The sequence below is a fragment of the Lissotriton vulgaris genome, chromosome 7, assembly GCF_964263255.1.
Source record: "Lissotriton vulgaris chromosome 7, aLisVul1.2, whole genome shotgun sequence".
NCBI lineage: Eukaryota > Metazoa > Chordata > Amphibia > Caudata > Salamandridae > Lissotriton > Lissotriton vulgaris.
Window position 1 is genome coordinate 1,531,294,939 of NC_141695.1, and position 26,785 is coordinate 1,531,321,723.

General features: G+C 44.0%; 1 protein-coding gene across 1 annotated transcript in view; it reads right to left on the minus strand.

Moving 5' to 3' along the window:
- Positions 1 to 17,867: 17,867 nt before the first annotated feature.
- Positions 17,868 to 26,785, minus strand: part of LOC147705944 (protein borderless-like) — a 229,132-nt gene continuing 220,214 nt past the window's right edge. The window contains exon 4 of the mRNA XM_086932415.1: positions 17,868 to 20,339. Coding sequence (XP_086788541.1) covers positions 20,185 to 20,339 — 155 coding nt within the window. The 3' untranslated portion in view covers positions 17,868 to 20,184. The remainder of the gene's footprint in view (positions 20,340 to 26,785) is intronic.

Sequence of the window (26,785 nt, forward strand, 5' to 3'; positions counted from 1 at the left end):
TACTTGCTGACGTGTTCTACACATTGTATGGTCACAGAAGAAGATCTACATAATGTGATGTGTATAGAAAGCTATTAAGTTGAAATCTTAGAGTGTAAAGAGCTGACAATTCATGAGGGTTATATTTTCATGGAGAATCCCAGATGGTCAAATGGACACCCATGGTATGTTATCGTTCAACCCCGACACGTCAGTTTTTAATTTAAAAATCCAACGCTGTTCCTTGATAAAAAGAAACCTTGAGACATCTGTTATGTGCGCTGGGATGAAGGGTTGTTCCAAAACCACCCATCTCAGGTCATCAGCTTTGTGCTTCTTGATCAAAAAGTGGTTCGTCAGGCAGGTGGACTGTTTATTACACCGTATCGTACTCTTATGTTCGCTGATACGAAGCTTGACTTTTCTGGTGGTGTGTCCAATATATGCCAGACCACACGGGCATGTGATCATATAGATCAATCTCTCCGAGTTGCAGTTGGTATGGTTGAACAACTTTCATGGTCTAGAGGTTCCAATGTCAATGGGGAGGGTCTTACGAGTCTGTGGACAAGCCGTACAGCTACCACAAGGGTAGTGCCCCTGAACCGGAGTGGTATTCCAAATGGTATCCAAAGTGGTAGTTGTTTCCTTCCTCTGTGTCCGCGGTCTTGTATGAACCAGGCTATCTCTGATGCTGGACCCTCGTTTGAAGGCAAATAGAGGCCTGGGTATTCCACCAGAAGCCGTGTTCAGGATTTTCCAGTGCTTTGGGTGTCCGTTTGACCATCTGGGATTCTCCATGAAAATATAACCCTCATGAATTGTCAGCTCTTTACACGCTAAGATTTCAACTTAATAGCTTTCTATACACATCACATTATGTAGATCTTCTTCTGTGACCATACAATGTGTAGAACACGTCAGCAAGTAGTTAATACTACCCTTACATGCCAAAAGAGCTGTGTGAGGTAGTGGTCCCTTCGCTGTTGAATTTATTTAATTTATGCTCTGGGTTCAGCCAGCTCTGTTGCTGCAGGTCAAGGTTCCGATAACTCATAGTGGTCAGCGCACATCCACCGTGGTTTACACCCATTATTTGCAAATTGATTAATATTCCAGCATAATGTGCCCTTCATACATCTTTCACATACTGCTCCTACATCTGTATTGTTGACTCACCACATTTGATCAATACCGGAAATCCTGGCGCATTACATATCTCATAGCGCCCGTTATTTAAAATCTCATGATTGTGTATGTTTGTCATAGGTGCGTGACTATGCACGATTCTGAGCCTGCGGTTTGCGTTCCAGACAACCCCATGTCGCCGTTTTTATATTGTCCCAGGCGATATGTATATTTGGCATTGGACGGGCAAACGAAGCGCAGCATTGTCTTCCCGCTAGTCAGTTCCATGCTTTGTTTCCATGCTACTGAGCATGCGCTCGCTATAGGTATATTCCCACTAACCTGAGGCATGCTTTACCTGTTCGCGCATGCCCTGTGCATGCGCTCGCTACGGGCATATCTCCTTTAACCGGAGACATGCTTTACCTTAACACGCATGCCCGGTGCTTGGACCACAACGTGCCGAAAAGCGACACATTGGCGCGCATGCTCAGTGCATGCATTAGACGTACATCGGCAACAGCGATAGGATAACAGCTGTTGCCAATCCTTCCAATTAGGTTGGGTATAAAAACGCGAGCCTCACCTCTCCTCGTTGCCTCCCCTTCAGCTTTGGTGTTAGCCGAGAGGTACCGACGGAGAGGTGAGTAGGCAGATCGCGGTACGCTCCTTCTGGCGTTTGGGGGTCTCTCTGAGCACTTTGATTCTGAGAAGTAAAGCCCTTAAAGCTGATTTATATTCCCAGCCTAACTTTAGGACTGAGCTTTTTCACCTTTTTCCTACCATCAGAGTACGGTTATAGGTGTAGGCTATGGTTCCTTTTGTCCTCTTACAGTCTACTATTGGGCTGTTTTTTGACTCAGATTCACTACCCTTATAAATTCATCTTTGAGCCATACAGTTCACTTAGGTTTATATGTTCTTATTTTGTTTGTGCATAGAGCGGGGCCTCAATCTCCGAGCCGTTGCCGGGTGAGGTGAGGCTTGACTCCCACATAGTGCTGGGTAAGTCTTCTATACTTTATGAGAAATTATGTTCAGCAATGACTGTGGTTTACTCTAAATGCAACATTTATTATTTTGATTGGCCGTTCTATTATGGACTAGCCCAGCTGAGTCTTTTTAATGGTCCTCACAACGTGACAAGTTTGTTATGATTAAAGAACACACAATAGTTGTTGTCTTTTTGTTTCCATTTATAGGATTACATCCTCTATCAACTACTGGTTCGAGAGGATACGGTAGGATGGTCTATATGACCACTCCAGTAGTTTTGACAGTCTGTTAACAATTAAATTGGTCTGTCTTTTTCACTTTACACAAAATAATTTGAGTGTACCTTTGCAGTAGCAATATCTTATGTATGTGGCCCTGAAGAATGCCGGTGTAGTTTCACCTATTGGCAGAAACATGTTGGCCTAATCCACAACACAGCAAAGTAAACAGTGATTTTTTCACACTGTCCTACATCTCTTTTTAATCTGGCGTCCTGGTAAATATCAATAAAAAATTTTCTTTTGCCTCGACCGTCATTTTAACATCACTTACCTCACTCTTTTTTGTTTGCACTGCACTCTTTCAGCACCACTCTGTGGCATGGACACTTCCACTATATGAACCAGTAGTGTGTTTTGTCTGGCCAATTCATCTGGGCTCGGACTCACCATCCTGGTTAGACGTCCTACATGACGAGGCTCCGCCAAGTGGGTGGGCTGATAGGATATCTATCATGTACTTGTGTCATGTGACCACTTGGTCTGGTTTAGTGCAATCCAAAAGTGTGGTCTCCTAAATAGGACCGTATAGGCTCGACTCTTTTTGTTCACAGACCCTCCAACTCTTTTTGTTCGTTGTAGCTTGATTAGGGGTATTTGAGTTTGGATGGTCAATAAATATAGTCCCCTTGACCCTCCTAAACTATTGTTTTTCAGTTTTGAGCAGTTTCCGCTGCGGGTCCTTTTTATCTTTCGACAACACGCCATTTATGTTGTCTGATTTCGCTCACTGGTTGATTGCTTTGTCCCACTTTGATCACTTACCATGGCTGACTTTGGAGGGTTGGCTTTTGATGATGAAGATCTCAACACACTCCTGACTGACAACCCCAGTATCCTAGACAGTTTGGCCTCGACTTCCACCACTACTACCACTACAACAGAGGATGATTGGGTGACTTTATTAAATATGAAGAAAAACCATTCCCGCACCACAATACATGGCCTAATCATGAATGAATACTTGCATGGCAAGTGTGCACCATCTGGCTTAATAGTGACCAACACACCGCGTCTCTTCTTAACAGACAAGGTTTTCCTAAGGGATTGGGCACTCATTGCGTGGCGCTGCACGCGTGATTGGCTTATCTTGATTATTAAAACTGCCAAGAAGACAGCAGATGCCCTGCTGGTTGAGATCCAAGTTCTTGAGGGCCAAATTAACGCAGCGATTAGGTCAGTACAATTCAAAAAGAGCTTGGACGAGACCAACAAAACAAACAAAGAATATTATGATAACATCCTCGCGACTAAAGTAGAAAAGTTCAAGAAAGACCTTGCACGCTTTTCAATGGAAACCACATACCCGTACATTAGTGACTCCTACGTAGCCCCTGTGTTTAACTCTAGAGGTAAGAGATATGGGTCCAACTACTCTTCCTCAGGCTCAGAATCAGGGTCTAGTGACCAAGGGGAGTCAAATAGAGGTACATCCAACAGAGGGCGAGGGAGGGGTCCCCAGAGAAGACCTAACAGAGGACGCAGGGCTCAATACTATCCGAGTCCAGGGCCTTGGTGGCCCCCTGCGCCTTGGGGTTATCATCAACCCCCTATGGGACCCCCTATGAGTCATCAAATGCCTAACTACTCACCAATCCAAACTTCTACTACGACCAGTCTTTTTTATGGCAGGGCCGAGGCAGAAGTCGTGGGAAAAGAACAGGCCAACAGTCAGTGAATTGGGCACCAGACCTTGCGAACAACAGAGGAGAACAATTCTAGAAGAAAGTAGTGATCTAGTGGTTAACCTCAGCAGCCGGACACTTACACCCACCGAGACTTCGGTCCTGAATAAAGGACTTGGATTTGTTCCAACAAACGAAGGAGACCCCTTCAACTTGAGATGCGAATTGGAATCCTTTTATAGGAAGGTCCGTCTACATTTCTTCTTCAAATTGACCAATGATAACAACGATTTGGTGGACCTAGCGGATCAGAACACTGGTCTTAGACCGAAATCCACATTCACGCCTCTCAATCACCAAGTGCCAGCGAGGGTCATTGCTTTTGAGCAGGCAGTCACTCATGATATCATGAATACAGACTGCACAAACAAAAAGTCCTTTTCCAACATGACCAGAACAGAAAGGCTGGCACTCGCAACCTTGTCTAAAGATACCAGCATTACCATCAAGCCCGCCGACAAGGGCGGTGCCATTGTCATACAGGACACTGACACTTACCACAGAGAGTGCTTACGTCAACTAAGCAATTCCAATGCCTATCGTCGACTTACTGAAGATCCGACCACGAGACTCTCCAATGATATCAAAAGTCTCACGGAGGAAGCATCCTGCGTGGGATGGATTACATCTCAGGAAGCAAGGTACTTGACCACGGCCCACCCGGTGGTCCCTTACTTCTATTGCCTCCCGAAGATACACAAGGAGAAGAGACCACCTCCGGGTCGTCCTATCATCTCGGGTATTGGGTCTCTACTCGAGCCGCTATCCACTTTTGTGGATGTCTATCTGAAACCACTAGTAAAAGAGACACCTACGTACCTGCAGGACACTGGTGACGTCCTCCGACTTCTTGCTGAGACTGAGTTCAACGTCGAGACCGACCTATTGGTGAGTTTCGACGTTGAGTCTCTTTATACGTGCATCCCCCAGCAAGAGACTCTGGACTGCATAAGGCACTTACTTGAATCCAAACCCCCGGATACCATCACTCCGATACCCTTCATCATGGAGTGTGCCAGACTAGCTATGATGGAGAATTATTTCCAATACCGGGATGATCTCTACCTCCAAGTCTCCGGGACATCAATGGGGAGTGTCTTTGCCCCCAGTCTGGCGAACTTGTATATGCATCAATTCGAGCAAGACCATGTCCTGAACCACAGCAACCTTTACTTCCGTCAGGTGTTGCTGTGGCGCAGATATATAGATGATATCATTGTCATATGGAGGGGCACCAGTGTGGAGGTCACAGATTTTCACACGTGGTTGAACTCCAGGAATCAATATCTCCGATTCACAGTGGAGTACAGCAAAGAGCGGCTACCATTCTTGGATCTTCTTATTTTTCCGGAAGAGGGAGGTTTGCAGAGCCGATTATACAAGAAACCCATGGCTCGAAACTCCCTATTGTCATACCAAAGTTTCCATCCACAGTCACTACGTGATAATTTGCCAGTGGGCCAATTTCTGAGGGTCCGGCGAAACTGCTCCTCCAATCACTTGTATGAACAACATGCGAGAGAATTATCACTGAACCTGAAGGAATGGCACTACCCAAATCAATTGATACGTCGGGCTCACAAAAGAGCCTTCAATAACAATCGAGAGGCACTAATCGAACATCAACAAAGCAAGGCACCTTCCGAAAGGATTACGATGGTGCACACTTTCAGCACCAGATCGAATATGGTGAAGAAAACAGTTCTGAAGCACTGGAAAATCCTGAACACGGCTTCTGGTGGAATACCCAGGCCTCTATTTGCCTTCAAACGAGGGTCCAGCATCAGAGATAGCCTGGTTCATACAAGACCGCGGACACAGAGGAAGGAAACAACTACCACTTTGGATACCATTTGGAATACCACTCCGGTTCAGGGGCACTACCCTTGTGGTAGCTGTACGGCTTGTCCACAGACCCGTAAGACCCTCTCCATTGACATTGGAACGTCCAGACCATGGAAGTTGTTCAACCATACCAACTGCAACTCGGAGAGATTGATCTATATGATCACATGCCCGTGTGGTCTGGCATATATTGGACACACCACCAGAAAAGTCAAGCTTCGTATCAGCGAACATAAGAGTACGATACGGTGTAATAAACAGTCCACCTGCCTGACGAACCACTTTTTGATCAAGAAGCACAAAGCTGATGACCTGAGATGGGTGGTTTTGGAACAACCCTTCATCCCAGCGCACATAACAGATGTCTCAAGGTTTCTTTTTATCAAGGAACAGCGTTGGATTTTTAAATTAAAAACTGACGTGTCGGGGTTGAACGATAACATACCTTGGGTGTCCATTTGACCATCTGGGATTCTCCATGAAAATATAACCCTCATGAATTGTCAGCTCTTTACACTCTAAGATTTCAACTTAATAGCTTTCTATACACATCACATTATGTAGATCTTCTTCTGTGACCATACAATGTGTAGAACACGTCAGCAAGTAGTTAATACTACCCTTACATGCCAAAAGAGCTGTGTGAGGTAGTGGTCCCTTCGCTGTTGAATCTATTTAATTTAAGCTCTGGGTTCAGCCAGCTCTGTTGCTGCAGGTCAAGGTTCCGATAACTCATAGTGGTCAGCGCACATCCACCGTGGTTTACACCCATTCTTTGCAAATTGATTAATATTCCAGCATAATGTGCCCTTCATACATCTTTCACATACTGCTCCTACATCTGTATTGTTGACTCACCACATTTGATCAATACCGGAAATCCTGGCGCATTACATATCTCATAGCGCCCGTTATTTAAAATCTCATGATTGTGTATGTTTGTCATAGGTGCGTGACTATGCACGATTCTGAGCCTGCGGTTTGCGTTCCAGACAACCCCATGTTGCCGTTTTTATATTGTCCCAGGCGATATGTATATTTGGCATTGGACGGGCAAACGAAGCGCAGCATTGTCTTCCCGCTAGTCAGTTCCATGCTTTGTTTACATGCTACTGAGCATGCGCTCGCTATAGGTATATTCCCACTAACCTGAGGCATGCTTTACCTCTTCGCGCATGCCCTGTGCATGCGCTCGCTACGGGCATATCTCCTTTAACCGGAGGCATGTTTTACCTTAACGCTCATGCCCGGTGCTTGGACCACAACGTGCCGAAAAGCGACACATTGGCGCGCATGCTCAGTGCATGCATTAGACGTACATCGGCAACAGCGATAGGATAACAGCTGTTGCCATTCCTTCCAATTAGGTTGGGTATAAAAACGCGAGCCTCACCTCTCCTCGTTGCCTCCCCTTCGGCTTTGGTGTTAGCCGAGAGGTACCGACGGAGAGGTGAGTAGGCAGATCGCGGTACGCTCCTTCTGGCGTTTGGGGGTCTCTCTGAGCACTTTGATTCTGAGAAGTAAAGCCCTTAAGGCTGATTTATATTCCCAGCCTAACTTTAGGACTGAGCTTTTTCACCTTTTTCCTACCATCAGAGTACGGTTATAGGTGTAGGCTATGGTTCCTTTTGTCCTCTTACAGTCTACTATTGGGCTGTTTTTTGACTCAGATTCACTACCCTTATAAATTCATCTTTGAGCCATACAGTTCATTCCCATTTCTTGACTGTATGTTGCTTCTGAGTGGTCAACAAATTGATAACTTAACAAGTAACACTTGGTCAATAGGGGTACTGACTCTTGGTTGATCCAGCCAGTCAGCGACTAGACACTAGTTTTGACTAGCAGTTATACCTTCTCTTGATCTCCATGGGCCTGTGATCAGTGCGGGCAATCATATAACCAGTTTTTCATATGCACAGACTTGATAACTTAGCATTGACTTAGGATACTTTACAGACCCTCTGAGTCACTTAGGTTTATATGTTCTTATTTTGTTTGTGCATAGAGCGGGGCCTCAATCTCCGAGCCGTTGCCGGGTGAGGTGAGGCTTGACTCCCACATAGTGCTGGGTAAGTCTTCTATACTTTATGAGAAATTATGTTCAGCAATGACTGTGGTTTACTCTAAATGCAACATTTATTATTTTGATTGGCCGTTCTATTATGGACTAGCCCAGCTGAGTCTTTTTAATGGTCCTCACAACGTGACAAGTTTGTTATGTTTAAAGAACACACAATAGTTGTTGTCTTTTTGTTTCCATTTATAGGATTACATCCTCTATCAACTACTGGTTCGAGAGGATACGGTAGGATGGTCTATATGACCACTCCAGTAGTTTTGACAGTCTGTTAACAATTGAATTGGTCTGTCTTTTTCACTTTACACAAAATAATTTGAGTGTACCTTTGCAGTAGCAATATCTTATGTATGTGGCCCTGAAGAATGCCGGTGTAGTTTCACCTATTGGCAGAAACATGTTGGCCTAATCCACAACACAGCAAAGTAAACAGTGATTTTTTCACACTGTCCTACATCTCTTTTTAATCTGGCGTCCTGGTGAATATCAATAAAAAAATTTCTTTTGCCTCGACCGTCATTTTAACATCACTTACCTCACTCTTTTTTGTTTGCACTGCACTCTTTCAGCACCACTCTGTGGCATGGACACTTCCACTATATGAACCAGTAGTGTGTTTTGTCTGGCCAATTCATCTGGGCTCGGACTCACCATCCTGGTTAGACGTCCTACATGACGAGGCTCCGCCAAGTGGGTGGGCTGATAGGATATCTATCATGTACTTGTGTCATGTGACCACTTGGTCTGGTTTAGTGCAATCCAAAAGTTTGGTCTCCTAAATAGGACCGTATAGGCTCTGCTCTTTTTGTTCACAGACCCTCCAACTCTTTTTGTTCGTTGTAGCTTGATTAGGGGTATTTGAGTTTGGATGGTCAATAAATATAGTCCCCTTGACCCTCCTAAACTATTGTTTTTCAATCCGATAAATGTGACCAGAAATCTACATTTAATTAGAGCATTTCATACCTTCTATTTGTATTTCTACATCATAAAGGCCATCAGGAGAGTTTACATATCCATGCGGTATTTCTACCTGCATGTACTCTTCAGTTGGAGTATACATCATATGCTCTTCAAGCTACAGTTACGTTGGTTGCACTGTCCGGAAGCACTACTGTCCATGTCCTGTTCTGCAGTTTCTGAAGCATGCTTTTTCTATGTCAGTCCAACCACGTTCTTCTTCTTAACATGAGCTTTTGATTCCTAACCTTTTTCTTCTTTGTTCCCTCTAATCTCTACATCATTTGTTCTCATCTCACCCTTTCATCTGATCTAATCGTCTTTTCAATGATACTCAGTCCTGTCCTTCTACTCTCCTCAGAGGCCTGCAAAGAACAAAAAAAAAACAGCTACCAATATACTTATTCGAATCTAGCTTGTTCATTTTTTACGTTCCCTCAAATGTTATACTCACCACTACTAGAATACTCCTGTAAAGGAGATCCAGTCCTAGTTTTCTGTTGAGCATTTTGCTTTTTGTGTGCTTCTGTTGCCTTTCCTATGACCAAACGCTCAGGCTCTTTTTTCGTTTTGACTCGTGGTTTTGAGGCATGAGTCCATAAAGTATCTTGCTCCACAGAGGTATATAATTTTGAAATAATTTTAGATAGTTCAGATTGACGATTTTGCATGAGTACAGCAGACCAACACTGGTGTATGGTCAACACTGCCACTTCCCCTCAAATGTTACTAAGAAATATCAAAGAGGCAGTTTCGAAGCTGGCAATCAACTTTGTACCCAAATCAACATCCAGACAGGCTTCACGCTCAGTTTGCTTTTGTTTTTATTACTTTTGGTAACACCACCAAAGTGGGTGTGCAATGCATAGTAGTATATGGTAGTAGTATATATGTATTAGCAAATATAGCTCCCCCTGAAAAAGAATCCTCTATGTGTGGTACCATACTAAGCGGAATGCACACAGTTAACATTTTGAGTTTTTCCTGCAGTGCATTGTGAGGATAGACCAATTGATTAGTTGTACAACCTATCTAAATAGAATCTCATCGCCTTAATGGGCACTTTGCCCATAATTATAGCTAGTCTGTGGATAAGACTGCAAGGAACACATGGCTATACAGCAGCAGGAACTAAAATACCAGTCACTATTGTCTGTCAGACATATTGTAGAAGTCATCTACATATAGGGCCAAATACCGATCGCTAACGCTGAAATTTGCAGAATTTCAGCGTTTGCGATCGGTATTTGGCTGAGAGCAATGTAGGTGAGTTTAAACCTACTAGCAAAATAAGGAATCGCAAAATTTGTGATTCCTTATTTTGCTCTTGCATTTAAGGAATCGCAAATTGCGATTCCTTAAATGCAATGTAGGTAGCACAAAAGAAAGTGCACTTTAGGCTTAAGGAATCGCTAATTACCACCAACTTCAAGTTGGTGGTAATTATCGATTTCCTGTAAAAAAACACTTTTTTGCTTTTTTTAAAGTGCCATGTGGCACACATTCATGCCCTTAGGGCATGTATGCGAGCCACATGTGCACACATGCACATTTCAGGTGTGCAACAGGGTTTCCTTTACACACCCTGGCCCCCTTGAAATAGCTCCCGCTATTTGCGATTCTTTAATAGCGAATTGCAAATAGTGAATATCTTCCCATTCATTCCTATGGGCCTCCTCGCCCATAGGAATGAATGGGTAGGTATTCCTTATTAATGAATCTCAATATGCGATTCCTTATTAAGGAACAATAATGAATCGCTAATATTGTAGCGATTTCTACCTACATTCAAATTTGTGAGTCCTTAATAGCGAATCTGTAAAATTCGCTATTAAGGACTCGCAAATTTGATATTACCTACATCTGGCCCTAAGTTACTAATTCAGTTAGTACACATCTTAATTCGAAGACATTCATATTCCTTGCATCCAAATAAGGAATTCAACCAGCCAATACAGGCTCTGTAGCTCCTAGAAGTACTAATGGACCCATTCTAACATTCAAATAAAAAATTGAAGAGAGGGACCCCTTTGCCTAACCAAAGACATAGGGTACTAGGCCAAACAGTAAACCCACAATAAGTCATAAGCAGAAATGAGTACAAAAGAATATTAAAAAACAATAGTTTACTGTTGACTTGATATGTCCATTCACTTATTTTAATCAAAACAATCGTTTAAAAACAATAAAAACAATACAAAATTTCCAATGATATTATTTTATTCAAATATGGGAAAAAGCAGTTCATACACAAGTATACCCTTATACTACTAAGGGAAAAGTTAACACCGTTCCTACAAATCAGAGAGAAGAAAAAAACAATCTACTTTGTTATTCAAAGAGACATATTTGTAAAATAATTTTTCAGCTGGCAAGAACTTGATACATCAACTTCTGTTTGGTATCGATCGATCCCGCCAGTGCTACAAATTATGCAGAAGGGTGTGTTGACGAGATCCGATGGTGTCCTTACACTTCATACCATCTTCCTCAAGACAGTCATATTATTCTCATTTTTAGAAATATGTGTAATCCTATAAGCAGTCCTGTGTGTAGAATAAATATAAATACATATCAGTACTCTGTTATAGTCATAGTTAAGACACAGACATATCAAGATTTTAAAAAAAACTTTTAAAAAAATGCAATTTTAAACAAATAATTCCATTTTAAACAACAATAATTCTAAAATCTAATAATTTCATACTCAAAACATACAATGTCTCACTGAATGGGCCAAGGGAAGGAGAGGGATACATACATCAACAGTCACAACTCTCAAAACATAGAGGTCTAATACGATTTTGGACGGATGGCCACCACCCGCTTGGCAGTGGTGATCCGCCCGACATAATCCCCCACCCGCCTTCCATTTACCCCCACCATATTATGATGGTGGGGGGTACTGCGGCGGATGGGAAGACCGTCCCCCGCTTTTCTGCCCGTTTGACCGGGCAGAAAAGGGTTGAATATGGTGGGGGTGTCTGCTAGACACCGCCATCCATATTTTAATGGGAGCCGGAAGCAACCTTTCCGTGGCATGCAGTTTTCACAGTTAGGGGCCCGTTGCGGGTCCCCAGGATGTTGAGGGGTGTGGGGGCACATGGGTGGGTGCCTATGGTACCCCCTACATTTGCATGCATGACATGGCAGGTACCGAGCGGTGCCTGCCATGTTGTGCATGCAAATGCACAGTGTGCAGCCCCAGCATTGTGGCGGGTGGTGCTGTGTGCATTGCCCGCCACAATGATGTGGATGGGGGATGCCACCGCCACTGTGGCGGTGGCATCCTAATTGCTGGTGTGGGACCGCCGCACCACTGGTGGCCGGTCCCAGCACCGCTAGGGTGGGGGTCGGACGTAAGTCCACCCTCCATCCTAATAGACCCTATAATATTTATTTTATATATTATTATATCATCTAACTTATGCCAGGCTGTCTGTTCTATGCAGTCCCATCTGAAGCAGTCACTGTACTAAGGATCTGTTAATGTACAGCCAATAATGAACATAGCATATTGTGGGACAACCTCACCTGTTCATATATCCTTAGCCTTTATTCTAATTGCTGCCGTTCGTTTAAGGAGATCTGTAGCATTCATCAATAGTTATAGACTTTTGCAGGTAGAAGGGAACGTTTGAGACAGGGTGGGCTCCGTTTATTTATCGTGTAGCTAGATTTACTTTAGGACACTCCACATTTGTACTTTTGGGAATATTTTTCATGTGGGGTTACGGCAAAGCGTACCCCACAACAAAAATATATATACATACATACATATGTTGTATTGATTCTTCGTTTGTGAGGACATTTTTTTGACTCACACTTTAAATAAGGGGAATTTTAATATCAAATAGTCTGGCACGATTATGAAGGTTCTCTTTTTATAAGCCTGGATTGCTCAATAAATATAAAGCTTTAGTCGTAATAGTGTTTAAATACAGTACGAGAAGGGAATTGTCATATCGAGTACTGAGGATGACTTTTCTATGGCTTTATGTTAATTTTTAGAGACCCTCATGTTAGAATTAGATTTGAGGAGTGACAATTGCATTAACATTAGACTTGAGGTGTGATACAAGTGTTCTCCCTTTTCGTTTTTGTACTCCTTAACAGGCCCAATTGATGATGGGCCATCACCAATTCTATTAACAAAATTATAAACTCTATAAAGAAGAGTGCAAAGCTGAGTATAATGAGGGTCTAACTACAGCAAGACTATTGAAGGTAGGGAAAGACCGTATACAAGCCCACCCCCTACTTTTTATGTAAAAAAACATTTTTTTAAATAATTTGTTATTCGAAGTATCAAGAGAACAGAAAAGACTGATAATTGATTACTTATTCTTTTTAGACCCAGGCAAAAGTGCTGTTATCGCATTGCTATTAATTTACGGTCACATTTTAGACAATTGAATACTTATTACCAGTGTTTATTCTGTCTAGCTTGGTAAGGTTCTTCCCTTCCTCAAATATAAGTAACAGTTAGAGATAATTGTATAGGGTAATTAGTTTTCCCTTGTCTCGGCTTATATTAGATACCTGATTTTAGTGCCTATATCTATTGGTGAATGTTACAGATCACCTGAAACGAACTACAGAAATTAGAATAAAGGCTGTGGATATATGAACAGGTGAGGTTGTCCCATAATATGCCTGTTCATTTTTGGCTGTATATTAATAGATCCTTTGTATAGTGACTGCTTGGAATGGGACTGCAGAGAACAGACAGCCTGGCATAAATTAGATAATATACTAATAATACATAAAATAAATATTATGTTTTGAGAGTTGTGACTGTGGATGCATGTATCCCTCTCCTTCCCTTAGCCCTTTCAGTAAGACAGTGTATATTTTGAGTATGAAATGATTAGGTTTTAGTATTATTGTTGTTTAAGATGGAATTATTTGTTTAAAATTGCGTTTTTGAAAAAGTTTCTTTTAAAAATCTCAATATGTCTGGTTCTTAACTTTGAATATAACAGAGTACTGATATGTATTTATATTTATTATATACACAGGATTGCTTATAGGATTACGCAAAAAATGAGAGTAGTATGATTGTCTTGAGAAAATTGGTATGAAGTGTAAGGACACTGAGGTGCCGGGTTTTTAGGAACCCGGTGGTGCCAGGGGATAACACCCGAAGACCTCTAAGTTCTCCCTGTTCCGGACCACAGAAACAAAGAGTCTTCTAGGTGAAGTCAGAGATCGAGTTTTATTGGCTGCAACCAAGTAACAAGTGTCCTAGAAGTACAACAGCACGGGATGTAAGTTCTCAGGAGACTGTTTGTTTTTACAGAACCAGCCTTCTCCTTTTATACAAAATATTACACTTCAGGCAAGAATTCTTTGTTTTATGATGCAACCATATACATATTTGTTAAACAAAAGGAAAAGCAAAGTCACGACGGCCAACCTATAATTTCGTGTGTACAGTTCGTGATAGATTACCCAGCTCGGCCCAGAACTACCATCAGATATCGATGAAACCCCAATAAAATCGGGCACCTCCTCATCGTAAAAGCGGCCATAAACAAGAGACATGGACAGGTGTATGTGTGTGGATAACATGGTTTGTATGTGGTGTATGGTTTATGGCATGTTGTGCCTTGATGCTATCTTACTCGGCCACTGGGCGAGGGACTGTCCGAACAGGTTTAGCTGGAGGCAGTGGAGTCAGCTCGGCCAGGTCATGGGGAAGTCAGCTAAGGTGGACGTGTCCTTTCAGATCAAGCTCGGCCTTAATCAATTGACAATATGAGGGCAAGCCATAGAATGAATGCAGTTCACAAAATGGAGTCCAAGGGTTCAGAACGGAAACCATGATTTAAGGGTGATAGCATCACTCAATCAAGACGCAAATGCATGGGGATACTGTCCTAATCATTACCGGTCTGCCGACACCAAATTCGTCATGGTACGATGATATTTTGTGACACGGGTGTAGGGCCTCGGTACCATATTATGGCAGGGTCCAGAATTTCGGAACCACAACACCATCGTAACCATTGACGCATCCTTTTGCACAATTCGTATCACTGGCGGGATCGATAGATACCAAACGCAAGTTGATGTATCAAGTTCTTGCCAGCAGAAAAATTCTTATATGAATGTGTCTCTTTGAATGATAAATCGTATTGTCTTTTTCTCCTCTCTGATTAGTAGGAACGGTGTTAACTTTTCCCTAAGTAGTATAAGGATATAATGTGTATGAACTGCTTTTTCCTAAATTTGAATGAGATAAAATCATTGGAAACGTTGCATTATATTTAAAGGATTGTGTTGTATAAATAAGTGAACGTATACATCAAGTCAACAATAAACTATTGTTTTTTAATATTCATTTGTACTAATTTCTGCCATGACATATTGTGGGTTTATTGTTTGGGCCTAGTTTTAAATGTTATTATTTCAATGAAAGGAAGATGAATTGTTTGAATGATTAGAAATGTATTTTGATAAGTGAGCAGGAACCAAAGGATATTCTGTTTTCTACCCATTTTAACATTCTCCACTGCATGTGGTAAATGCACACCAAACCAGATTTCATCTTGCTGATATCTTATAGGGATTTCTATCCTTTAGATATAGCTCATATTCAGCAGACTTAGGGGCAGTTTTAAACTTAGGAAAATGCCTAGGATTTGTCTCTACAGGATCAAACTCCACTCTTGAGTAAAATATTTCAAAGGAGTATGTTACACGTACTGTAACTCCTACTATTTGCTCACCTCTCCCCTCAGGGAAACTCACCCCACAAGTTGTTCTATTAATTGAACTCTAAAATGTACCCTTATCACCAAAGATACTACTGACATTGTGAGACAGATTCATAATGATTGAAAAATACAAATGAATGTGGAGATTACTTTACTACTCAAGCTTGATAAATTCTTTAGCAGAGAGGGAGCTCAAATCAGACCTGAGGGAGGACACTAATATTAAAACAGCCATCTCCAAATTAGTAATTATTGATACAATCAAGTGTATTTCTCAATGGGTGCTCAAAACTCCTCCCGCTTTGGGCACCATGGTACATGGTAGCAACTTTAGAAGCAAATGCAGCCCAGTTATTAGAAACCTTAAACTGTCTGTAAAGATCAGTCTTACCAAATTGCCAACCCAAGCCCGGGAACCTAGCCAACCCCCTACACATTTCTTGAGGATGATATGTACAGGGCAATGATTAGTTGTGAGTCAATAGGATTACTTGTTGCATTAGTGAGTTCTGAATCGTCTTTAACCATGGATTGACACACACTCAAAATCCATACTATATATTGATTTTTTATGTAATTAAATGCCCTAATCAAGTGTAGATTATATGAAGAGATGTAACTATAAAAATAAGCAGACCAGTGCCAATAAAAACAATGAATACAAATATGTTAAAAATGACAATATGGTTAATTGTATTCATCGCTAAACTTTTTTAACATTAAAGTGCCCATCTGAGTTTCGTAGGCGGTCTCTAAATTGCATAATTTGGCTAAATAACACAACTGTATTTTTAGGTGGTCGCTCAATTTTTCGGTTGTTGTGTATCTTGAGCCGAGAAAGGTGCAGATAATGACAGCCCTGCTCCAGGGAACTGATGGCCTTTACTGAAGATTTTTGCTGCATGCAACTTGCCCACATCTCTAAAGAAAAACTGAAGATAACTCCCCCAAAATATGTCTGTACTAGACTTAAATGTTCTTTTCTAATTATAATGAAAAGACCAGACCTTGTGATGCAAGAATTAACATATGTATTCTATTGTACATTTACTCAAATACATTACATAACATGAATCAAATTAATACACATTTGAGAAAATGGATGATTTGTCTACTTAAAATGTAGCACAATTTTATAAGTTGTACATATACAAATAGCATTAAATAAAACATGTTTATAAAGGAAAAATATGCACTCAAATACATGAACTTAAGAAATGCAATAGAGGTATATAAGCAGAAAACTCAGAGCACACATCACAATTGTTTACTTTAATCTTTCGTAGAAACAATTGAAACTTAGGGTTTGATTCAGCAAGAAAAAAAGCTCCAACGCATCTCCATCTTCACCCCTTCACTCACTTTCATCATCAGATCCATCTCATTGGTCTGTGCCTGACAACTCATCTGTCACAGTCGTGGGCATTCCTGCTGCAGAGTGTGCAGCATCGCTACTACTCCAGTAGATGTAATTATTATGAGATTTTTTTCAAATATACAGTTCCCTTACAAAGCAAATGCTCTAACGCATCTTCAGATGTCATGCGGGCACTCTTCAGGAATTCAGTGCTCTGTCTGATATACTATGCAACTTTACCTCTGTTTGACAAGCAGCAGAACATAAGCAACAACACTCAAAAAACTTGTTTCATGGACTTCCCATTAGTCTCTAATGGTTTGCTGTGTATGTGTGTGCACCTCTCAATGATGTGGACATTGTCCACATCATTAAGGTGCAGTGGAATGACCCAAATACACAAATGATGATACACTGCAAAGTTAGAGTCCATTTTTGTATAAATCCAATCCAATTTGTGTGTATTCCAATGCGTCTTTATTTTCAATTTTCATTGCCGATGTGGAAAATTTCTGTAATGGTCATTATTGGCGAGATGTGTGGAACAACACCATGGAATTCTAGAAATGCAGGACACAAAATTAAGGGGTCTGAGATGCAGGTCTATTGGGTGACCATGGCAGAATGACTAAAAACAGCAGGAGACATGATGATCCATTGTTATTAAGAGATTGAATTGATATCAGGTCAAGATTATATCTGACCAATGCACAGCTTCAAATGCTCTCACAAAGTTCACATATGGTGAACAAAATGCGTTGTCTATTTTTCCACATTACCAATAAACATTACAAATAAAGATGCATTGGAATACATACAATGTGGATTGGACTTATATATGAATGGACTCTACGTTTGCGGTGCATCATCATTTTGTGCATTTGGATTGTGTTTGATCTTCTGGTTGCACCTTGGGAATGGCAGGTGCTTGGTCTGGTACAGGCAGTAAAATTGTAACTTTTTATAAATCGGAAAAAGGGTGATATGCAACTCTAAAAGTGAATCACTGCTCTGTTGGGTGTATGAGGCCGTGGAATGACTCTAGGTGCACAATGTCCTTTGATGGACAAACAACAGACAGAACTAAAGTCTGCAATATGCAGGATTGCTTCAGGGCTCCCAGACGGTGCGCAACTTTTACAACGCGCGCGTTACCACGACCTACTATTACCACGCGGTTGTAACAACGAAAGTTGTTACAACGCATTGCGCTGGAGGGCGCTCGAGGATAGTAAATCATTTCATTTACTATCCCAACACCTTCCCTACTATCCACGGGGACTGGTGTTGGAATAGTAAATTAAATGTTTTAAATTTGCGCCCCCCCAACTCAAGTCGTTGTAACGACTTGCGTTGTTACAACCGCGTTGTAATGGTAGGTCGTTGTAACGCGCGCGTTGTAACGACATATATCCCTGACACCATGACTGAGTCACCCATATTACAATTCCCCCCACGAACCTTCAATTTGGCACTGAATTCAAACGCTTCATTCCCATTCCACTCCACCTCCGTCTACCCTTCAGGTCAGTACATCCTCTGCTCTCTCTCCTGTGCCAGGTTGAGCCAGTAGGACTTCTTTTCTTGCACACAGGCCTAGAGAGTCCCACTGCAACCAGTTATTGTTGCTTCTCACGTACATGGAAAGATATGCCTGGAGACACAAACAATCTGGAGCCTGTGAGTCTCTGTGATCTAAATAAAGCACAGCAAAAGGCTGCAAATGTTGAGAACATCGAGGCCCCACACCAGGTCTGCTTTTTTGTGAGGGGGACTTGCAGAGCAGAGAAAACAGCAGTCCAGTTTAATCAGTCCTGCATCTCAAAGAATCGCCTACAGTAGGCATTCTAGAATGTGGTTTGCTTGATTACATCTGCTTGGATGTTGAGACCTTTCATGACATTATTCACTGGATGCCTATTTAAAAGTGCTGTTTTCGAAAACAAGAGAAAACCCAATAACCACTAGGGATCTGGGATAGTAGGATACTTTAATAAACAGTGGTCCCTAATATAATAATATACTAAGATTAATAACCATGAGTCATTTAATATAGATGTACATTTTACAAAGTAAAAAACGGGTGCCGTTGTTCTCTCTTTGGCGTGTCTTTGCCCGACTGAAGCAGTGCACAGTTCCCTGGACTCTCAAACAGGCACATCTTTCACTCTGGCTCCTCCCGATCGTAGTGACGTTGACGTCGGCCTATCTGAATAATCAGGCATCAACCCCTGCTACTTGTATTTGTCTTGCCCAAGAGACCAGCTTTTTGATTACTCTGACTTCCTAAACATTTGACACGTGTTTTGATTTCCTGTTGAATCTGTCTCGGGTTCCATGTCTTTAGAGTCCCGATGACCCTTTATTGTCCAGAGGAATTGAAACGTCCTTGACATTAGGCATGGACCCTTGTTGATTTGTATATTTTAGCCAAACGAGCCTGTTCTTGACTTATTGATACACACATTGATCACTTTGTTCACACGTGTGTAGCGCACTGAGCACATTTGTCAGTGGAACCTGTTTGAGTAGATTGTAAAATGTATAAATTCCTTGATACATGGTTATTCATATTGATATATATATACTTATATTAGGGAATACTGTTTTTTGAAAGTGGCAATTAAAAATCCTGACGCATTGAGGATGGATGCTGTATTTGGCACAGACATTTTCTGTGAACGTTTGCTGCGCATGGTCTCCCAGACGTCCTCTCTCAATTCTGTTTGGGCAATTACTTGGGGAATCGTGTATATTTTATTAACTTAACGTTTGCTTGCGGTGTGTGAAGGGTAGTGGATGTGTTCTGGGAGCAGGGAATTTTTCATAAATCGTCCTAGCGAAGCAATGTTAAGAATATTCCTCATTGCAAGAGCAGGTACAACATTAGCGATTGGGTGACTGCCCTGTATGGTTAGGTTTTGCACAATTAGACATTACATTTGCCTAGGAACGCTGGGACAAGGAAGTGTGATAACCATACATAGAGATAATGAATAAGCAGGGTCTGGTCTGAATTGCACCTCATTTTCATATACAAGTCCCATTTTGAGTACTTTCAACTCCCTGCAGAAAAACATCTTTCTTGATCGTCTTACTCCTCAGTCTGTCCGTCGTTCCCTTCCTCATCTAACTTCATTAGTTTTACAAGCAGTTATCCCTTGTAGCAAACTGCAAGGACCAAGGCAACACCACATGCTGTTACGACAACCACAACTACCATCCCCACTTCCAAGTAGCGCTGCATCGGCTCCTCGGACTGCTCCACTGCTGAAGGAAAATGTCGGATTCTTGCTCTTGTTTTAGGGCCTGTGAAGAGAATCAAATCAAACAAATTAATTTACAATCAGAAGAGGTGGATCATGCCTAGCAGGGGTCTCAGGACTGATGGTTGGTGCTGTCACCCATGGGGCACAGCACCAACCATTGTCTCTCTTTTGTCCAAGAGTACCATCACCACAACACAATATTTCAAATCACTGAGAGAGAACACCTGTCCCTCTGCATGTCCTGAAATTCTGAGCATACTGAGAAATCAGAGACTCGTAGAAACAAGCATTTGCAATGCAATCAGTCTCTCCTTTGGGACCTTTTCTGTATTAACTATGCTGCACGTTAGCCTGGGTGCTGAAACATCTATTGTTCTTTAACATGAAGGGAAAGTAAGCACCAAACTGAGTGACACACCAGGTATGGGAAGCCATAGAGAGAAATATTGCCTTTCAGCAGGAAAGGGTATAGTCCAAGCTCTGTTTTTAATATAAAAGCAGGGCCTTCGGTGGTCATAGCACTGAAAATACAAGATTTGAAAAAATTATTATTGTCTATGGGTGCTTGTGGAAGACAATTTCTATGGACTGGAATCTAGGGAATGCTAAAGTGATTCTGGGATTTCGCTGACCTCTGCTGGCCGTTTTCTATCAAGAAAGTTAAATAGAGGCAGTTGCCAGAAAAAAAGCAAATCTCTCAGCAGAAAGCTATTCTGGTATTTTACTGACCTCTGCTGGTCGTTTTCTATCAAGACAGTTAAATAGAGGCATTGGAACAGAAAAAAAGTCCCTAAGCGGAAGCAGACAAGTCCTAGGGATGATCTACAGAGCCCACTAAGTACATACACATATAAGTATATACTAAAGTATATATACTAAAGTATATACAAAAGTATATACAAGAGGTCTCAAATACTTGACTTAAAAAATGCATTTTACAGAATTCCAAATGGGTATTGCCAATGCCCCTTCTCAATATAAGACATTAACAAAGCTTTGAACTCTAGGCTCTAGGTTTCTGGTTTGCATGCATTTCATTTCTGATTGTCTGTGGCTTGGGTAGTTTGTCATATCACAAACAATTCAGTTCTTCATGTGGTGACCTGCAGCCAGCCCCACGTTTCCCCAAGGCTGGGTATGAGAATCACACAAGGCCTGCTGAATTAATGCTTTGGACAGTGCAACCCTCATTGCACAGACACACCTGGCACACTCTTCAAAACTGTTCAGCATTACTGACAGCATGGAGAGGTGAAAAGATAACTAATTTTCAATGGCAACCACCAGCAGAAGAGCTTGGATCAATGCATACTAAGCAGGCAGAATGAATGCACAGGGCTGTAAAAGGGGCTCTACAGTGCTTGATTTGTAATGACATTTAGTGCAGAAGCCCAACGTTTTCCTTAGGAGACTGCCTCTGGTGCTGCTATATGCTGAGGTTTCTGAATACCAAGGCAAAATTAGACTAGATTCAGTGGCAGGTGGCATTGCTCGTTGGTGGGGGGGCAGGAGTGAGGGGTCGTGGGGGGATTCGTGAGTGTATCTAAGGGGGATTCGTGGGGTGTTATGGGCAAATAAAAAAATTAAAAAAATACAACTAAACTTACCTTTCCGCCGGGTCACTCGTCTTCTCTGCTCCTGCTCCCCTGCCTCTGACGCAAACAGGAAGCAGTCAACCAGGCTCCCTCCCCTAAGCCAATCACAACGCTGCAATGGCAGCATTCTCATTGGTCGGGATGGCGACCAGCCAGGGGCTAGTGGGGTGGGCATGTTCTCCATGCAGGCTGCACTGCAGCCTGCTTATAGAAGGGCAGTATGCGCATGAATGGTTTGGGTGGCCCAAGAGGGCAGACAAAAGAGTCTTTGCGCATTCAGGGGTGGGCAAACCATTCCTCCCCTGCCCTGCTCAAAGAGCAGAGCGGCCCAGTAATATCCACCCGCCTGCCCACAATGCGCAAAGCAAACATAACATGGTAATAACTAAAATGTATGTCCATTTTATGTTTTGACTTTCTAGCACTGCAAGAAAACAGTTGGGCGACGCTCCTCCGCCCTAGTGGAGGAACTGCCCTTGTTTAGATTACACCTCAAGCCTCCTTCCACCATGCTACACTGCCTAGCACCAACGCAGGAACCCATGTGCCCTAGTGCAAGGGTCCCTGCGTTGGATTGTATATGTGCAGGGAGGTGTCCCTTCCTGCACATAAACAATCAATAATGGCATCTTACTCTTTCTATGTAGCACACATAGAAAAAGCAAAAATGAGGAGAAATAAAAGTATTTCTCCTCGTTGTGCCATTCTAATGCCTGCTAATGCATGGCATTAGTATTTGGGAGCTGCCTCACATTTACACCTTCTAGATCTGAAGCAGCGTAAAAAATCAATGGGTGTTGTGGTACAATGCCCACAGAAACACCCATTGCACACCCCTATAATATTGCACCATATTTACAAAGCAGCATTAAGTCACAAAATGTAGATTACAAAAAGGGGGTGGGGTCGCACACTACTCACACACCGGCGGAAGTTGCCCCTAAGGACTCTGGTCATTGTAGTAGAGTGTTCGCGATGCATCATCTTTCGATCTTGCTATCTTCGCTGTCTTCGCCATCCCTGGACACGTGTTTCGGGTTTTCAACCCTCGTCAGCAGGGATAGGCAGTGTTCTGGGGTCGCCGATGGCTGCCAATATCTGCCAGGTATAGTACCACTCCGGCACGTAGGTGCGGGATCCCAGGCTCGTCAGCCCGCTGCTCAAGGGAGCTTTAGGTTACAAAAAGGGGGTGGGGTCGCACACTACTCACACACCGGCGGAAGTTGCCCCTAAGGACTCTGGTCATTGTAGTAGAGTGTTCGCGATGCATCATCTTTCGATCTTGCTATCTTCGCTGTCTTCGCCATCCCTGGACACGTGTTTCGGGTTTTCAACCCTCGTCAGCAGGGATAGGCAGTGTTCTGGGGTCGCCGATGGCTGCCAATATCTGCCAGGTATAGTACCACTCCGGCACGTAGGTGCGGGATCCCAGGCTCGTCAGTCCGCTGCTCAAGGGAGCTTTAAGTTACAAAAAGGGGGTGGGGTCGCACACTACTCACACACCGGCGGAAGTTGCCCCTAAGGACTCTGGTCATTGTAGTAGAGTCTTCGCGATGCATCATCTTTCGATCTTGCTATCTTCGCTGTCTTCGCCATCCCTGGACACGTGTTTCGGGTTTTCAACCCTCGTCAGCAGGGATAGGCAGTGTTCTGGGGTCGCCGATGGCTGCCAATATCTGCCAGGTATAGTACCACTCCGGCACGTAGGTGCGGGATCCCAGGCTCGTCAGCCCGCTGCTCAAGGGAGCTTTAAGTTACAAAAAGGGGGTGGGGTCGCACACTACTCACACACCGGCGGAAGTTGCCCCTAAGGACTCTGGTCATTGTAGTAGAGTGTTCGCGATGCATCATCTTTCGATCTTGCTATCTTCGCTGTCTTCGCCATCCCTGGACACGTGTTTCGGGTTTTCAACCCTCGTCAGCAGGGATAGGCAGTGTTCTGGGGTCGCCGATGGCTGCCAATATCTGCCAGGTATAGTACCACTCCGGCACGTAGGTGCGGGATCCCAGGCTCGTCAGCCCGCTGCTCAAGGGAGCTTTAAGTTACAAAAAGGGGGTGGGGTCGCACACTACTCACACACCGGCGGAAGTTGCCCCTAAGGACTCTAGTCATTGTAGTAGAGTGTTTGCGATGCATCATCTTTCGATCTTGCTATCTTCGCTGTCTTCGCCATCCCTGGACACGTGTTTCGGGTTTTCAACCCTCGTCAGCAGGGATAGGCAGTGTTCTGGGGTCGCCGATGGCTGCCAATATCTGCCAGGTATAGTACCACTCCGGCACGTAGGTGCGGGATCCCAGGCTCGTCAGCCCGCTGCTCAAGGGAGCTTTAAGTTACAAAAAGGGGGTGGGGTCGCACACTACTCACACACCGGCGGAAGTTGCCCCTAAGGACTCTGGTCATTATAGTAGAGTGTTCGCGATGCATCATCTTTCGATCTTGCTATCTTCGCTGTCTACGCCATCCCTGGACACGTGTTTCGGGTTTTCAACCCTCGTCAGCAGGAATAGGCAGTGTTCTGGGGTCGCCGATGGCTGCCAATATCTGCCAGGTATAGTACCACTCCGGCACGTAGGTGCGGGATCCCAGGCTCGTCAGCCCGCTGCTCAAGGGAGCATTAAGTTACAAAAAGGGGGTGGGGTCGCACACTACTCACACACCGGCGGAAGTTGCCCCTAAGGACTCTGGTCATTGTAGTAGAGTGTTCGCGATGCATCATCTTTCGATCTTGCTATCTTCGCTGTCTTCGCCATCCCTGGACACGTGTTTCGGGTTTTCAACCCTCGTCAGCAGGGATAGGCAGTGTTCTGGGGTCGCCGATGGCTGCCAATATCTGCCAGGTATAGTACCACTCCGGCACGTAGGTGCGGGATCCCAGGCTCGTCAGCCCGCTGCTCAAGGGAGCTTTAAGTTACAAAAAGGGGGTGGGGTCGCACACTACTCACACACCGGCGGAAGTTGCCCCTAAGGACTCTGGTCATTGTAGTAGAGTGTCTTCGCCATCCCTGGACACGTGTTTCGGGTTGATAACCCGAAACACGTGTCCAGGGATGGCGAAGACAGAGAAGATAGCAAGATCGATAGATGATGAATCGCGAACACTCTACTACAATGACCAGAGTCCTTAGGGGCAACTTCCGCCGGTGTGTGAGTAGTGTGCGACCCCACCCCTCTTTGTAACTTAAAGCTCCCTTGAGCAGCGGGCTGACGAGCCTGGGATCCCGCACCTACGCGCCGGAGTGGTACTATACCTGGCAGATATTGGCAGCCATCGGCGACCCCAGAACACTGCCTATCCCTGCTGACGAGGGTTGATAACCCGAAACACGTGTCCAGGGATGGCGAAGACAGCGAAGATAGCAAGATCGAAAGATGATGCATCGCGAACACTCTACTACAATGACCAGAGTCCTTAGGGGCAACTTCCGCCGGTGTGTGAGTAGTGTGCGACCCCACCCCTCTTTGTAACTTAAAGCTCCCTTGAGCAGTGGGCTGACGAGCCTGGGATCCCGCACCTACGCGCCGGATTGGTACTATACCTGGCAGATATTGGCAGCCATTGGTGACCCCAGAACACTGCCTATCCCTGCTGACGAGGGTTGATAACCCGAAACACGTGTCCAGGGATGGCGAAGACAGCGAAGATAGCAAGATCGAAAGATGATGCATCGCGAACACTCTACTACAATGACCAGAGTCCTTAGGGGCAACTTCCGCCGGTGTGTGAGTAGTGTGCGACCCCACCCCTCTTTGTAACTTAAAGCTCCCTTGAGCAGCGGGCTGACGAGCCTGGGATCCCGCACCTACGCGCCGGAGTGGTACTATACCTGGCAGATATTGGCAGCCATCGGCGACCCCAGAACACTGCCTATCCCTGCTGACGAGGGTTGATAACCCGAAACACGTGTCCAGGGATGGCGAAGACAGCGAAGATAGCAAGATCGAAAGATGATGCATCGCAAACACTCTACTACAATGACCAGAGTCCTTAGGGGCAACTTCCGCCGGTGTGTGAGTAGTGTGCGACCCCACCCCTCTTTGTAACTTAAAGCTCCCTTGAGCAGCGGGCTGACGAGCCTGGGATCCCGCACCTACGCGCCGGAGTGGTACTATACCTGGCAGATATTGGCAGCCATCGGCGACCCCAGAACACTGCCTATCCCTGCTGACGAGGGTTGATAACCCGAAACACGTGTCCAGGGATGGCGAAGACAGCAAAGATAGCAAGATCGAAAGATGATGCATCGCGAACACTCTACTACAATGACAAGAGTCCTTAGGGGCAACTTCCGCCGGTGTGTGAGTAGTGTGCGACCCCACCCCTCTTTGTAACTTAAAGCTCCCTTGAGCAGCGGGCTGACGAGCCTGGGATCCCGCACCTACGCGCCGGAGTGGTACTATACCTGGCAGATATTGGCAGCCATCGGCGACCCCAGAACACTGCCTATCCCTGCTGACGAGGGTTGATAACCCGAAACACGTGTCCAGGGATGGCGAAGACAGCGAAGATAGCAAGATCGAAAGATGATGCATCGCGAACACTCTACTACAATGACCAGAGTCCTTAGGGGCAACTTCCGCCGGTGTGTGAGTAGTGTGCGACCCCACTCCTCTTTGTAACTTAAAGCTCCCTTGAGCAGCGGGCTGACGAGCCTGGGATCCCGCACCTACGCGCCGGAGTGGTACTATACCTGGCAGATATTGGCAGCCATCGGCGACCCCAGAACACTGCCTATCCCTGCTGACGAGGGTTGATAACCCGAAACACGTGTCCAGGGATGGCGAAGACAGCGAAGATAGCAAGATCGAAAGATGATGCATCGCGAACACTCTACTACAATGACCAGAGTCCTTAGGGGCAACTTCCGCCGGTGTGTGAGTAGTGTGCGACC